The following is a 15,000-nucleotide window of genomic DNA, read 5'->3' as shown; positions in this document are numbered from 1 at the left end:
GGCATATCCGGGGAGAGAATAACTGGCATATTGGGGAGAGAATAACTGTAGCATATTGGGGAGAGAATAACTGTAGCATATTGGGGGAGAGAATAACTGGCATATTGGGGAGAGAATAACTGGCATATCGGGGGAGAGAATAACTGGCATATCGGGGGAGAGAATAACTGGCATATCCGGGGAGAGAATAACTGTAGCATATTGGGGGAGAGAATAACTGTAGCATATTGGGGGAGAGAATAACTGGCATATCCGGGGAGAGAATAACTGTAGCATATTGGGGGAGAGAATAACTGTAGCATATTGGGGAGAGAATAACTGGCATATCCGGGGAGAGAATAACTGTAGCATATTGGGGGAGAGAATAACTGTAGCATATTGGGGGAGAGAATAACTGGCATATCCGGGGAGAGAATAACTGTAGCATATTGGGGGAGAGAATAACTGGCATATCCGGGGAGAGAAAAACTGTAGGATATTGGGGGAGAGAATAACTGGCATATCGGGGGAGAGAATAACTGTGGCATATCCGGGGAGACAATAACTGGCATATCCGGGGAGAGAAAAACTGTAGCATATTGGGGGAGAGAATAACTGGCATATCCGGGGAGAGAAAAACTGTAGCATATTGGGGGAGAGAATAACTGGCATATCCGGGGAGAGAATAACTGTAGCATATTGGGGGAGAGAATAACTGGCATATCCGGGGAGAGAAAAACTGTAGGATATTGGGGGAGAGAATAACTGTAGCATATTGGGGAGAGAATAACTGTAGCATATCCGGGGAGAGAAAAACTGTAGCATATTGGGGGAGAGAATAACTGGCATATCGGGGGAGAGAATAACTGGCATATCCGGGGAGACAATAACTGTAGCATATTGGGGGAGAGAATAACTGTAGCATATTGGGGGAGAGAATAACTGGCATATCGGGGGAGAGAATAACTGGCATATTGGGGGAGAGAAAAACTGTAGCATATCGGGGGAGAGAATAACTGGCATATCGGGGGAGAGAATAACTGTAGCATATTGGGGGAGAGAATAACTGGCATATTGGGGGAGAGAATAACTGTAGCATATTGGGGGAGAGAATAACTGGCATATTGGGGGAGAGAATAACTGTAGCATATTGGGGGAGAGAATAACTGTAGCATATCCGGGGAGAGAATAACTGTAGCATATTGGGGAGAGAATAACTGTAGCATATTGGGGGAGAGAATAACTGGCATATCGGGGGAGAGAATAACTGGCATATTGGGGGAGAGAAAAACTGTAGCATATCGGGGGAGAGAATAACTGGCATATCGGGGGAGAGAATAACTGTAGCATATTGGGGGAGAGAATAACTGGCATATTGGGGGAGAGAATAACTGTAGCATATTGGGGGAGAGAATAACTGGCATATTGGGGGAGAGAATAACTGTAGCATATTGGGGGAGAGAATAACTGTAGCATATCCGGGGAGAGAATAACTGTAGCATATTGGGGAGAGAATAACTGTAGCATATTGGGGGAGAGAATAACTGTAGCATATTGGGGGAGAGAATAACTGTAGGATATTGGGGGAGAGAATAACTGTAGCATATTGGGGGAGAGAATAACTGTAGCATATTGGGGGAGAGAATAACTGTAGGATATTGGGGGAGAGAATAACTGTAGCATATCCTGGGAGAGAATAACTGTAGCATATTGGGGGAGAGAATAACTGGCATATTGGGGGAGAGAATAACTGTAGCATATCCGGGGAGAGAATAACTAGCATATTGGGGGAGAGAATAACTGTAGCATATTGGGGGAGAGAATAACTGGCATATTGGGGGAGAGAATAACTGTAGCATATTGGGGGAGAGAGTAACTGTAGGATATTGGGGGAGAGAATAACTAGCATATTGGGGGAGAGAATAACTGTAGCATATTGGGGGAGAGAGTAACTGTAGCATATTGGGGGAGAGAATAACTGGCATATTGGGGGAGAGAATAACTGTAGCATGTTGGGGGAGAGAATAACTGGCATATTGGGGGAGAGAATAACTGTAGCATATCGGGGGAGAGAATAACTGTAGCATATCGGGGGAGAGAATAACTGGCATATTGGGGGAGAGAATAACTGGCATATTGGGGGAGAGAATAACTGGCATATTGGGGGAGAGAATAACTGGCATATTGGGGGAGAGAAAAACTGTAGCATATCGGGGGAGAGAATAACTGGCATATCGGGGGAGAGAATAACTGGCATATTGGGGGAGAGAAAAACTGTAGCATATTGGGGGAGAGAGTAACTGTAGGATATTGGGGGAGAGAATAACTGTAGCATATTGGGGGAGAGAATAACTGTAGCATATTGGGGGAGAGAGTAACTGTAGGATATTGGGGGAGAGAATAACTGTAGCATATCGGGGGAGAGAATAACTGGCATATCGGGGGAGAGAATAACTGTAGCATATCGGGGGAGAGAATAACTGTAGCATATCGGGGGAGAGAATAACTGGCATATTGGGGGAGAGAATAACTGGCATATTGGGGGAGAGAAAAACTGTAGCATATCGGGGGAGAGAATAACTGTAGCATATCGGGGGAGAGAATAACTGTAGCATATCGGGGGAGAGAATAACTGTAGCATATCGGGGGAGAGAATAACTGGCATATTGGGGGAGAGAATAACTGGCATATTGGGGGAGAGAATAACTGTAGGATATTGGGGGAGAGAATAACTGGCATATTGGGGGAGAGAATAACTGTAGCATATTGGGGGAGAGAATAACTGGCATATTGGGGGAGAGAATAACTGTAGGATATCGGGGGAGAGAATAACTGTAGCATATCGGGGGAGAGAATAACTGTAGGATATCGGGGGAGAGAATAACTGTAGCATATCGGGGGAGAGAATAACTGGCATATTGGGGGAGAGAATAACTGGCATATTGGGGGAGAGAATAACTGTAGGATATTGGGGGAGAGAATAACTGGCATATTGGGGGAGAGAATAACTAGCATATTGGGGGAGAGAATAACTGGCATATTGGGGGAGAGAATAACTGTAGGATATCGGGGGAGAGAATAACTGTAGCATATCGGGGGAGAGAATAACTGTAGGATATCGGGGGAGAGAATAACTGTAGCATATCGGGGGAGAGAATAACTGGCATATTGGGGGAGAGAATAACTGGCATATTGGGGGAGAGAATAACTGTAGGATATTGGGGGAGAGAATAACTGGCATATTGGGGGAGAGAATAACTGTAGCATATTGGGGGAGAGAATAACTGGCATATTGGGGGAGAGAATAACTGTAGCATATTGGGGGAGAGAATAACTGTAGCATATTGGGGGAGAGAGTAACTGTAGGATATTGGGGGAGAGAGTAACTGTAGGATATTGGGGGAGAGAATAACTGTAGCATATTGGGGGAGAGAGTAACTGTAGGATATTGGGGGAGAGAATAACTGTAGCATATTGGGGGAGAGAGTAACTGTAGGATATTGGGGGAGAGAGTAACTGTAGGATATTGGGGGAGAGAATAACTGTAGCATATTGGGGGAGAGAGTAACTGTAGGATATTGGGGGAGAGAATAACTGTAGCATATCGGGGGAGAGAATAACTGTAGCATATTGGGGGAGAGAATAACTGGCATATTGGGGGAGAGAATAACTGTAGCATATTGGGGGAGAGAATAACTGTAGGATATTGGGGGAGAGAATAACTGTAGCATATTGGGGGAGAGAATAACTGTAGCATATTGGGGGAGAGAATAACTGTAGGATATTGGGGGAGAGAATAACTGTAGCATATTGGGGGAGAGAATAACTGTAGCATATTGGGGGAGAGAATAACTGTAGCATATTGGGGGAGAGAATAACTGTAGCATATTGGGGGAGAGAATAACTAGCATATTGGGGGAGAGAATAACTGTAGCATATTGGGGGAGAGAATAACTGTAGCATATTGGGGGAGAGAATAACTGTAGGATATTGGGGGAGAGAATAACTGTAGCATATTGGGGGAGAGAATAACTGTAGCATATTGGGGGAGAGAATAACTAGCATATTGGGGGAGAGAATAACTGTAGCATATTGGGGGAGAGAATAACTAGCATATTGGGGGAGAGAATAACTGTAGCATATTGGGGGAGAGAATAACTAGCATATTGGGGGAGAGAATAACTGTAGCATATTGGGGGAGAGAATAACTGTAGCATATTGGGGGAGAGAATCTGGGCCTCCACACAGCAGAGTGTTGCCTGGAGGATGCTTTAAGTGAGTGCAAGTGTGTATGAGATACTCACAACTTTGAGCTTCTTCACTGCCTCCTCGCATACATGCATCCCTCTGGACTCCTCCACCTCGACCAACCCTAGGTACTGGGGGTGGGGGTGGGGGGGAGGGGGGGGGGGAGAAACAGAAAGCCAATACTGTGATTTAAGTCGGTCTTTAGTAGAACTCATGAACAGGATACTGGGGGGTATTGGGTATTGTGATTAACAACCCCGTTCAACATCACCCACACCCACCTACAGCCACATAAGCAATGCTGGGTGGTGCCGCTGTAAGGAGGAGTTACAATAAACCATAGCTTCATTAGTCTCTATCTCAGGGCGGTCCAATTGCGGGCCCACGGGGCACATTTGGCCCACGCTCCCTTTGTCTTGGCCCACCATGGCATATAACAAGCCCCTGCTTGTCCTCAACCTTAATGACCAGGAATGTACATTGTGCGCAGCTTAAAGGTCATATGAGGTTTGCAGCACGGTGGCCCAGAGGTCAGCACTGTGGCCTCACAGCAAGAAGGTCCTGGGTTTGAAGCCCAGGCTGTCCCAGGTCCTTTCTGTGTGGAGTTTGCATGTTCTGCCCGCGTCTGCGTGGGTTTCCGGTTTCCTCCCACCATCAGAAAGACATGCATGTTAGGGTTACTACTCCTGCCTGTGCCCCTGAGCAAGGCAACGGTGAGAAGAAGTGGAGTCGGGAACACTGCAGCTGCCCTCTGCTCCTCGTGTGTGTATAGAGGATGGGTTAAATGTAGAGAATCAACTCATTGTATAGTAAGTACAATGACAGTAAAGTCCCGTCTCGCCTCTTCTCTATGAAATGACATATACGTCTTATCGAGGACGAATTATTCATGTATTCTCTCTCTCGCCTGCTCGCTCCCCTCAGCTTTCCATTTTTACTGTTTTGCTTCATATCCTTTCTACTCAGCAGAAGGGAGTACACTTATCTGAAGTATAACAGCATTTTGATTTGCGTAATAATTCAGTGACATTGACTGCAGTTGGTCTCATCTGCAGGGAGACAAGAGTAGAGAAAGGGAAAACCATGAACAATACCGATATCTAAGAGATGTTAATCCCGCTACCAGCTTCAGCGACACAGTTAATGATTACAGCTCCACCTCATTTGCCCCCATCACTTTGCTTACTGTGGAGCATTACCATCAAGAACCATTCTCCATTAGCACACCTCAGCCTCTCTCAGGTCTACACTTCCTGTCAATTCTCCTCCCTTTACTCTCCTCCATCGCTCTCTTTTAGTACTTTGACCTCTCCCACCCTCATCCATCCTGTCTTCTGACCCTCTTTCTCTAGTCCTGCCCTGCCTTGCATGATTCTGTTTCGCCCTCCCTCATTTTGTATCTCTTCATCGCTTCAGGTCACCTTCATCCCTCAACCTGTCAGTCCCTCTATCGTTCCTCATCCATAACGCCACCTTGCTATCGTCCTCTGTCACCGTCTCGCTCGCGCTGCACCACATTACTTGAGTTCTTAATGCCAGCTGCACGGTGAATTCATGTTTCTATTTACATTGTAGGAATTTAGCTCTTGTCCACAGCAAACATCGCAATCAGGGAAAAATGTACGGGTTTAGTGTCTCTTCAAGTCCCACTTAATCAGGATGCATGTAGACGGCTGAATGCTGATTCCAACAGTAGCTCCATTCAGGTTATGCCTCACCTATTTTTCACTTGAATATTTGAGGTTATGGTGATAGAGAGGAAAAGTCATATTAAACTCAACATTTTAGGAGTTAAGCTGATGGAGTCTGCAACTATGCAATGATGTTTACATTTGTAGATAGCCTCCATTACAAGCAAGCAGTAGTGCAAGGTCCAGCACCACGCCATGTAACACACAGCCCCCTGTTCCCACAGGCTCATGTAAGAAGCTGTCTTCTCAGAAACCGGAACCTCGTAGATAAGCAGACATCTCTCAGAAATCAGGGTTAGCACCAGAAGGAACATCAGTTTTATTAGACAAGCAAATTCTCATCTCCCCATGAGCCTGACCTGCACGGTTGTTCATGCAGCTCAAGGCAAGGCAGGTGCCATTGTATATTTCATACACAGTGGCAAAGTGCTTTTACATAAGGCATTAAATAAGAAGTACAGAACTGGATAAAAAGAAATGTGGAAAAAAAAGATAAAAAGAAATGTAAAAAGGAAATTAGACGTTAAAAAGATCAAAACAGAATAAAAAAGGATTAAAGATCAAGATCCAAATGCAGAGGGAAAAATGGTCAAAGTGCGACTTTCAGGAGGCTGTGGATTGAGTTCAAGACAATGGCAAACAAAGTATTCAGCATAGTTTTGTAAGTGGTCAGAGTTGGAGCAAGTCTTCAGCCCTCTAGAAGTTTGGTCCAGCTATGTAGCATAACTAAATGTTGCTTCACCGTGCTTTGTTTTAACGGTGGGAACAGTTAGCAGACCTTTCCCAGATGAGCCGAGAGGTTGATCAGGTTCATATGTTAAAAGCAAGAGCGGTGCAGTTTGGATCCAACCCATTAAGAGATTGATAGATGTGCAGCAGCATTTTAAAATCTGATCTGTGGCACACCAGAATCCAGTGCGCGGACGTCCAGTGCACGGACATCAGAGGTGGAACCTTAGCTGCAATCACAAGCAAGAAAGACAACACGAGCTTCAGGTATAATCTTTGTTGTTTACAGTTTGCAGTATGGTTTTTTCCAGAAAGATCACGGGAGATTACAAGATATTTGGCAGTGAGGCTGAGAGGAGCTTGTGTTGATCTTGCCCCCCCCCCCGCCCCCACACCTCCTGGACTTGGGTTAGGGTTAGGGTTATGGAGATCCTGGAGAGTGGGCAGGTTGCAGCCGACAGTCATCTGTACTGACCAGACGATGCTCCATTGTCTGGCTCTGCCCCATGTGGAGGCTGACCAGGAAATGTCTTCTCTTTCAGTTACAGGGGATCGACCGCACGATAAAGTTTTTTTCACATACTTATTTTACTTTATTGTTATTTTATCTTATTTTATTCTCTGTACCAACAACACCAAGCTAAATTCCAAGTGCATGTAATGCACATGGCAATAAAAGAAATTCTGATCCCGATTCTGAGTGAGAGCATCATTATCTGTGGTGTGTCAGATTTCCTCATCTGGCACAAGACACATGGTTTCTGCTTGGTCTTTTCAATGTGGACTTCTATCTAACTAAATAACCCAGCTATGGGGTAAATAGTGCCACTGCCTAGTGGACACCCCGGGAGAGGAACAGGCCACGGGAGGAAACCCCTACACAACATCAACGTCCACAGTGCTGTTGTATTGTGTTTTTCTTGCCCTTTTGTGTGTGTCTGAGTGGGAGAGTACTGCCGGCGTCGTGTGTGGCTGCCGCTTCTCCCTCTCGTAGCCCCCCTTCCCATCCACCCCTGTGTGTCTGCCCCCCTTCCCATCCACCCCTGTGTGTCTGCCCCCCTTCCCATCCACCCCTGTGTGTCTGCCCCCCTTCCCATCCACCCCTGTGTGTCTGTGTTGTGTTTATCTGTTGTCTTGTTTCACCCCGTTTATTGTAAAGCCACTTTGAGTGTTAGAAAAGTACTATATAAGATTGATTTATTATTATCATCATTATCATTATTATTATTATCATTATTATTATTGTCTTTCATATTATCATTATCATTATTATTGTTATAATTATCATTATTATCATCATCATCATCATTATCATCATTACTATTATCATTATTGTATAATTATTGTTATCATTATTATTATCATTGTTATTATCATTATCGTTATTATCATCATCATCATTATTATTATTATTATTATTATTATTATTATTCAATTCAATTTATTGTCATTAAAAACAATGTGCAGACACATGTTAAAAATGAAATGAGCGCCGTGGCTTCACCAAACAGTGCAAGAGAGACACAGACAAACACAGCAACACAGTAGAAGATATACACACATGAAGACCAACAGCTAAGAATAAGTTAAAAAAGAGCTGGAGTACAAAATATTTAAAATATCTACAGACATTCAGTGGGTAGCCAGGTTCAGCTGGGCAACAGCTTGTGGAAAGAAGCTGTTTTTGAGCCTGGTAGTGCGGGCTCTGAGGCTCCTGTAGCGCCTCCCAGAGTGCAGGGGGGAGAACAGTCCATGGTTGGGGTGGGTGGGATCTCTGCTGATCCTCAGACCCCTTCGAAGGCAGCGTTTGTGATAAATGTCTTTTATGGCTGGGAGCTGGGTACCGGTGATATGCTGGGCCGCCTTGACGACCCGCTGCAGAGCTTTCTGGTCTACTGAGGTGCAGTTGCCGTACCACACTGAGATGCAGATGGTCAGGATGCTCTCTATGGTGCAGTGGTAGAAGTTGGGGAGAATTTTGGGGGGTAGACGGGCGCTCCTCAGCCTCCTCAGGAAATGCAGGCGTTGTTGGGCCTTTTTCACAAGGGCCTGGGTGTTTAATGTCCAGGAAAGGTCCTCGCTGATGTGGACTCCTAGGAATTTAAAGCTGGAAACATGCTCCACTTCCACTCTGTTGATGTGTATGGGGGAGTGGCTGCAGCTTCTAGACCTCCTGAAGTCCACAATCAAAATGTCCTTTAACGTCATGCCATAATACAACATAATAAGCGGGCGGGTCCAGTCCTTGGGCCTAGGGTTAGAATGAGGTAGAAGTATACTTGATGGATAGTGCCTTTCTTAGGACACGAGATGTTCCAAGTAGTGCCATCTTCTGTAGTTCTTGTATTCTGGTGTTACCCAGGATCCGTTGGGTGTATTTCTCCATCCCTTTTTTTTTTTACAAGTCCCAGGGCTCCTATCACTACTGGTATTTTGTGGTTTTTACAAGTCCCAGGGCTCCTATCACTACTGGTGTTGTTGTGTTTTTCATTCCCCACATTCGTTTATTCTCTATTTCAAGGTCTTTATATTTGGACAGTTTTTCAGTTACTTTTACTCAGGTGCTCCTTTCAGTCGGGATGGACATGTCGATGAGCAGGCAGCTTTTTTCTTCTTTGTTCTTGATGACGATGTCTGGTCTGTTGGCCTTCATCTCACGATCTGTCTGTACTGGCATGTCCCATAAGATTGTGATGAGGTCTTTTTCTGTTACTGTTTGGGGCTCGTGCTCGTACCGTTTTTCTTTTGTGTTGGTGTTGAATTCTTTGCAGATGTTCCAGTGCAGGTATGTGGTGGCCTTGTTGTGTCTTCGTAGGTGTTCAGTTCTGGCCAGCTCAGGGCACCCTGCCCCCATATGGTCAATGGTTTCCTGGAATTGACCACATATCCTGCATGCTGGGTCTGTGCCATCTTGGAGGGTTCTGCTCCGGTAGTAACTGGTCTTGATGGCCTGGTCTTGGGCAGTGATGATAAAGTCCTCTGTTTGGTATTTAAGCCCAGCTGTTTTGAGCCATTGGTTAGTCACATGTTGGTCTACATCTTTCTCACCTACTCTTTTTGGGTATTGCCCGTGCATTTGTTTCCCTTCCCATTTTTGTTTCATTTATTCTTGGGCGTGACACTTTGCTTTTTGTTTGACTTTTCGGGCGTGGATGGTTGGAGCTTCATTTTCAGGTTGTGGTGTTTCAGGGAGGTGGTGCTCTCTTCTGAACATTGCAGCTTGGTTAGCTATGGAGTACTTTTTGTTTTGTTCTTCATGCTCTCTAGCAATCAGGAGACAGGGTTCATTTCTGGTGTTAAGGTAAGTATCTAGGCCTATTGTTGTTGTTTTGTAGGCAGTTTCCAGTTGGATTAGACCCCGCCACCCTCGTTTCTGGGGAGGTACAATCTATCCACATCTGGTTTTGGGTGGTGTACCCTCTCTAAGGTGAGTATTTTCTTGTTTTTCCATCTAGTTTCCTGATCTCTTCTAGTGTCCAGTTGATGATGTTGGAGCTGTAAGTTACAATGGGTGTAGCCAGGGTGTTGATGGCTTCCATTCGGTTGGATGCATTGAGTTGGGGTTTTGTTACCATTCGTATTCTTCGGCAGTACTCCTTTCTGATCTGATCTTTCATTTTGGCATGTTGTATCCTGTCCCCTTCATTCACTCCCAGGTATTTGTATGGTGCCTTCTTGTTCTAGGTCTTGGGTGGTGGTGTCTAGGTCAATTTGGATGTTTTCAGTGGTGGTATATTTTCCTTTTTTGAATGTAGCTTTGGCACATTTGTCTAGTCCGAACTCCATTTTGATGTCATCACTGAAGCCTTTTACGATGGTCAAAAGGCCAGTTTGTTCTTGGTCATTCTTGGTAAAGGTTTCCAGGTCATCCATGTAGACCAGATGGTTAATAGTGCATGAACCTGTAGTATAACCATAGCTGGTGTTGTTCAGGAGGGAGGATAGTGGAGTAAGAGCTATGCAAAAGAGGAGAGGAGAAAGAGAGTCACCTTGAAATATGCCGCTATTGATGTTGATCTGCCCTGAATGTAGCGCCCCGTCTGTGTATTTTAGAACAAGGCTTGTTTTCCACTGGTCCATACTTGCTGTTAGGAACTGGATAAGGATTGGTGATATTTTGCAGATGTCAAGACATTTTAGTACCCAGTCATGGGGTGCAGAGTCGAACGCCTTCTTATAGTCTATCCAGGCTGTTGTCAGATTTTTCTTCCTCGTTTTTACGTCCTTGTGATGGCCTTGTTTACTAAAAGCTGTTGTCTGCAGCCACAGCTCCCTTTTCGACACCCTTATTGTTCTATGGGAAGTAGGTTGTTTTCTTCCAGGTGTTTGTAAACTCTCCCAGTGATGATGGATGTTAAGATCTTGAAGGTTGTAGGGAGACATGTGATGGGACGATAGTTTTTAGGGTTTTTGGTGTCTTCTGTTTTGGAAAGTAGGTAGGTGGTACCAGTTGAGAGCCTTTCAGGGCAGGTTTCTGGGCTGCTGATGCATCCATTGTAGGCGTTTGTCAGATCTTGGTGTAAAGATGGTAAGTTCTTGATCCAGAAGTTCACTATCCCGTCATTACCAGGAGCTTTCCAGTTACTGGACTTCTGTATTGCTGTTTTTGTTTCTTCTAGGGTTATTTGTGGCCATTCTTGTTGGTTGGTTTGGGTGTTCTCTGTTTCTATTTGGCCCGATGCATTCAGCGTTTTTTTGTAATTCTTTTGTTTTTCCCAGATGCTGTTCCAGAAGTTCCCTACTTCATCAAATTTAGGGGGTTCTTTGACCTCAACGGACCTTTTCCCTAGTTCTCTATAGAATTTCTTTACGTTTTCTTATCATTCTTCTTCTTATTATTATTATTATTGTTGTTTTTATCATTACTATTATCATAATAATTATTATTATCCATATTATTATTGTTATTATTATTATCAATATTATCATCATCATCATTATTATTATGATTATTATTCATTAAATGAAGACGTGTTTTCTAGGATTGCTGTTCCTAGGAACGGAATCTACAGTGATGACTGTTGAGTCATCGATGCGTGGGGGGAGCAGGTGGGGGACTTCATGAAGTCTACAGTTCATCTTTGGTAACTGTAAAATTAACTCAATCAAGAAACTCATGGTTAACAATGTAGAAATAGCAAGAGTGACTGAAATTGAATTTCTTGGGGTAATAGTGGACAATAAATTATGTTGGAAACCACATATAAATTATACCAAGGCCAAAGTATCCAAATTACTGCAATACTATTCAAAGTCAAAGATCTTCTAAATTAAGCTTCACTTTACACCTTGTACTGTTCCCTCATACTTCCACATATCACCTACTGTGTGGAGGTGTGGGGGAACACATATAAAACCAACACTGATTCAGTCTTCGTTATTCAAAAAAGAGCCTCAAGGATAGTAAACAAAGCCAACTGCAGAGAACCAACAAACCAGCTCTTTATCAAACGAAAAACACTGAGGTTCAACGGTCTGATGGACTTTAAAACTGCTCAAATCATGTCCAAAGTGTTAAATCATAAAGTACCCAGCAGTATCCAGGGGTTGTTCCAGCTGAGGGAAAGTAATTATGACCTGAGAGGAATATGTACGTTTAAACAAAACCCAGTAAGGACAAATGCAAAATATCACTGTGTCACAACCAAAGCAGTCAAGATATGGAACAACTGCAGTGATGAAATGAAAACATGTGAAACGATAATCAAATTTAAAAGACTCTTTACGAATAATATGTTGAACAGACATGAGATGGAGCTGTGACATCTTGTGTGAGTTGTTTTGGTGTTGCTCTGCACTTGCTGTGTTCTTGTTGTGTTTAATGAATGATCTTTGTGTGGTTTGCTAGATAGACGCCATGGTCACTGGTGGCAGATGATTGAGTTTTCATTTAAATCACACAGTTCACTATTGAAATGCTAAAATAGAAAAAGGAGGTAGGACTAGAAAAGTTTTCTTTAACTTCTGCCTACTCCTTTTCCAACTGCCGAGATTTAAAACAAATGTTTGATGATGATATTGCTTGCTTTTTTGAAATTTTTACTCTTTTATTTTCTTTTATTATACATTTTAATTTCTTTCTAACGTTCGAAATAAAAAAACATATACTATACTATATTATACTATACTATACTATAGAGTCATCTCCTCTGTCTTCGGAGCTTCCAGCTGGAGTTTGCCAGCTTGCTCCACCTCCTGTTTGGTGTCATCACGCAGGAGGCCAGAGCAGCACAGGCTGAGCAGGAGCTTATGAGTGCCATGCCCTGACACGTGGATGACAGGGGTATTCATTTGATCTACTGCGGTTATTTGTGAACGACCACAGTTTATGCGCGGGGTTCAGGCCCCAGGTTGCCTGTCTGAAGGCAGTATGTGTGGCTGTTTGACGTCATGGCTGTGTTAGGTTCTGGTCAGGACATACAGGCTTGTTATACAGTAAGGTTGAATCTAGGGTGACCAGGCGTCCTGAAAATTTCGGGACAGTCCCGAATCCTGCCCCGTTTGTCCCGAAAATTAGACTAAACCCGAGTTTTGATTGGTTATAGCCTAATAACCTCCTCTGCCAAGTATGCCAGCGGACCTCCGCAACCCAGTCTTCCTACGAGGTGGGCTAAGGGAATGTTGCTGCGTCTAACTGAGTATTACTCCAACTTATACCGCAAGTTCCAACGTCGATTATACGGGGGCATACTTCTGGCTGATTTATTATTTATTATTGTGCCCTCTAGCAACTCTTACATGTAACGCGGTATCCTTGAAAAGCTGGACATTGTGTCAACAGCATCGTTAAAGCCACAAAGTAACACACATGCGCGCTCTTTTCCCCTGTACAGGCTCCGACCGCACTGGAGAAAATGAATAAAATAAAATGAATTTCATGTCACGGATGATTTAAACACTTACATACAACACGGTCGTTGTGTTTCTGCAGGTTCTTCACAACAAAAATAATACATTTTAGTGTTGAGTTTTGACTTTCACGTGTTTTACTGTTACTGTTCGTTGACATTGAATGTAATGTACCGGAGGCCACGCCCACTGTGGGCACATGGGCGTGGTGACCACGCCCACCAAACTCCCCTGCCCCGAATTTTACCCGTTCTCATCTGGTCACCTGAATCAGAGTATTTGAACAGTTGGTGTTACATTTTTCCAAGTCTGAATGGAATTTGAACCATTATTCTGAAATGAACACAGAAAGCAAGCCAAACTGGTGTTACTGCAACTGTCCACAAGGGAACCGCTGAACGCTACGGCAGCACCGGGAGAGGTCGGGCGAGTGGCCTGGTGCTTGCAGACTTCTACCTTATCATATCAATCTTGCAGGAAAACTTTTAAGGAAGAAATTATATGTATATAGTATATATATTTATTTATTTTTTTGTTGCTTATAAACTTTAGGCCATTGTTCATAAAAACCCAAACCTGTTTTGTGCTCTCATGCAAACTCTGAATTATGAGGTCTTCATAATGACCCCTTGGTAGGCCAGTTTTGAGAAATGTGTCTCGTACATGCTCCCCAATAACCGGCCATTCATATTACATTTGGTTTGGGGGTTTCATCTAACAGGTGTTTACACCGACGACAACGTCATGCAGCTCCTGTCTCACAGCTTCCTCAGCACAAGTTATGGTTGGGGTTGCATGGGTCCTTACCCGGACGGCGAAGTTGCATTTGCCCTTGCGAACAGCCTCTTCGTCCGCCTGCCACTGGTGTGGTCTGCTGGCCTCGGGTACGTAGGTGGGCTTCTTCCTCCTCAGACTCTGACGAAGCTTGTTCATCTCCGGGGTCACGTGCTCCCTGGTACTGAGGACAGGGTGAGAAACGCTGGTTTAGTAAGACAGCACGAGGAGCGAGCAGGGACTTCGCTTAAAATCTGCCAGCACCTGGGAAGCAGGAGCACCATGTAGTTTTGTCATAATTGCCTCGTCTGAGGTCATCCCTCCCATCAGTCCCTCCTGTCAGTTCCTCCTGTCAGTCCCTCCCGTCAGTCCCTCCCGTCAGTCCCTCCCGTCAGTCCCTCCCGTCAGTCCCTCCCGTCAGTCCCCCCCGTCAGTCCCTCCTGTCAGTCCCTCCTGTCAGTCCCTCCCATCAGTCCCTCCCGTCAGTCCCTCCCGTCAGTCCCTCCCGTCAGTCCCTCCCATCAGTCCCTCCTGTCAGTCCCTCCCGTCAGTCCCTCCCATCAGTCCCTCCTGTCAGTCCCTCCCGTCAGTCCCTCCCATCAGTCCCTCCTGTCAGTCCCTCCCGTCAGTCCCTCCCATCAGTCCCTCCTGTCAGTCCCTCCCGTCAGTCCCTCCCGTCAGTCCCTCCCGTCAGTCCACGAGTTCATTTGAAACTTTTTCAGCCCAAACC

At 44.7% G+C, this 15,000-nt stretch overlaps 1 protein-coding gene across 1 annotated transcript in view; it reads right to left on the bottom strand.

Annotated features, from left to right (window-relative positions):
* The window catches only part of numbl (NUMB like endocytic adaptor protein), a 59,933-nt gene extending 45,486 nt beyond the window's left edge, over positions 1–14,447 (bottom strand). The window contains exons 1-2 of the mRNA XM_056283976.1: positions 14,304–14,447; positions 4,284–4,358 (exon numbers count right to left, since the gene is read on the bottom strand). Coding sequence (XP_056139951.1) covers positions 4,284–4,358; positions 14,304–14,429 — 201 coding nt within the window. The 5' untranslated portion in view covers positions 14,430–14,447. The remainder of the gene's footprint in view (positions 1–4,283; positions 4,359–14,303) is intronic.
* Between the last annotated feature and the right edge of the window lie 553 nt (positions 14,448–15,000).

This window comes from Lampris incognitus, chromosome 7, assembly GCF_029633865.1.
Source record: "Lampris incognitus isolate fLamInc1 chromosome 7, fLamInc1.hap2, whole genome shotgun sequence".
NCBI classification, from domain to species: domain Eukaryota; kingdom Metazoa; phylum Chordata; class Actinopteri; order Lampriformes; family Lampridae; genus Lampris; species Lampris incognitus.
The sequence above is the reverse complement of the archived record's forward strand: the minus strand, read 5'-3'. Positions and strand labels throughout refer to the sequence as shown.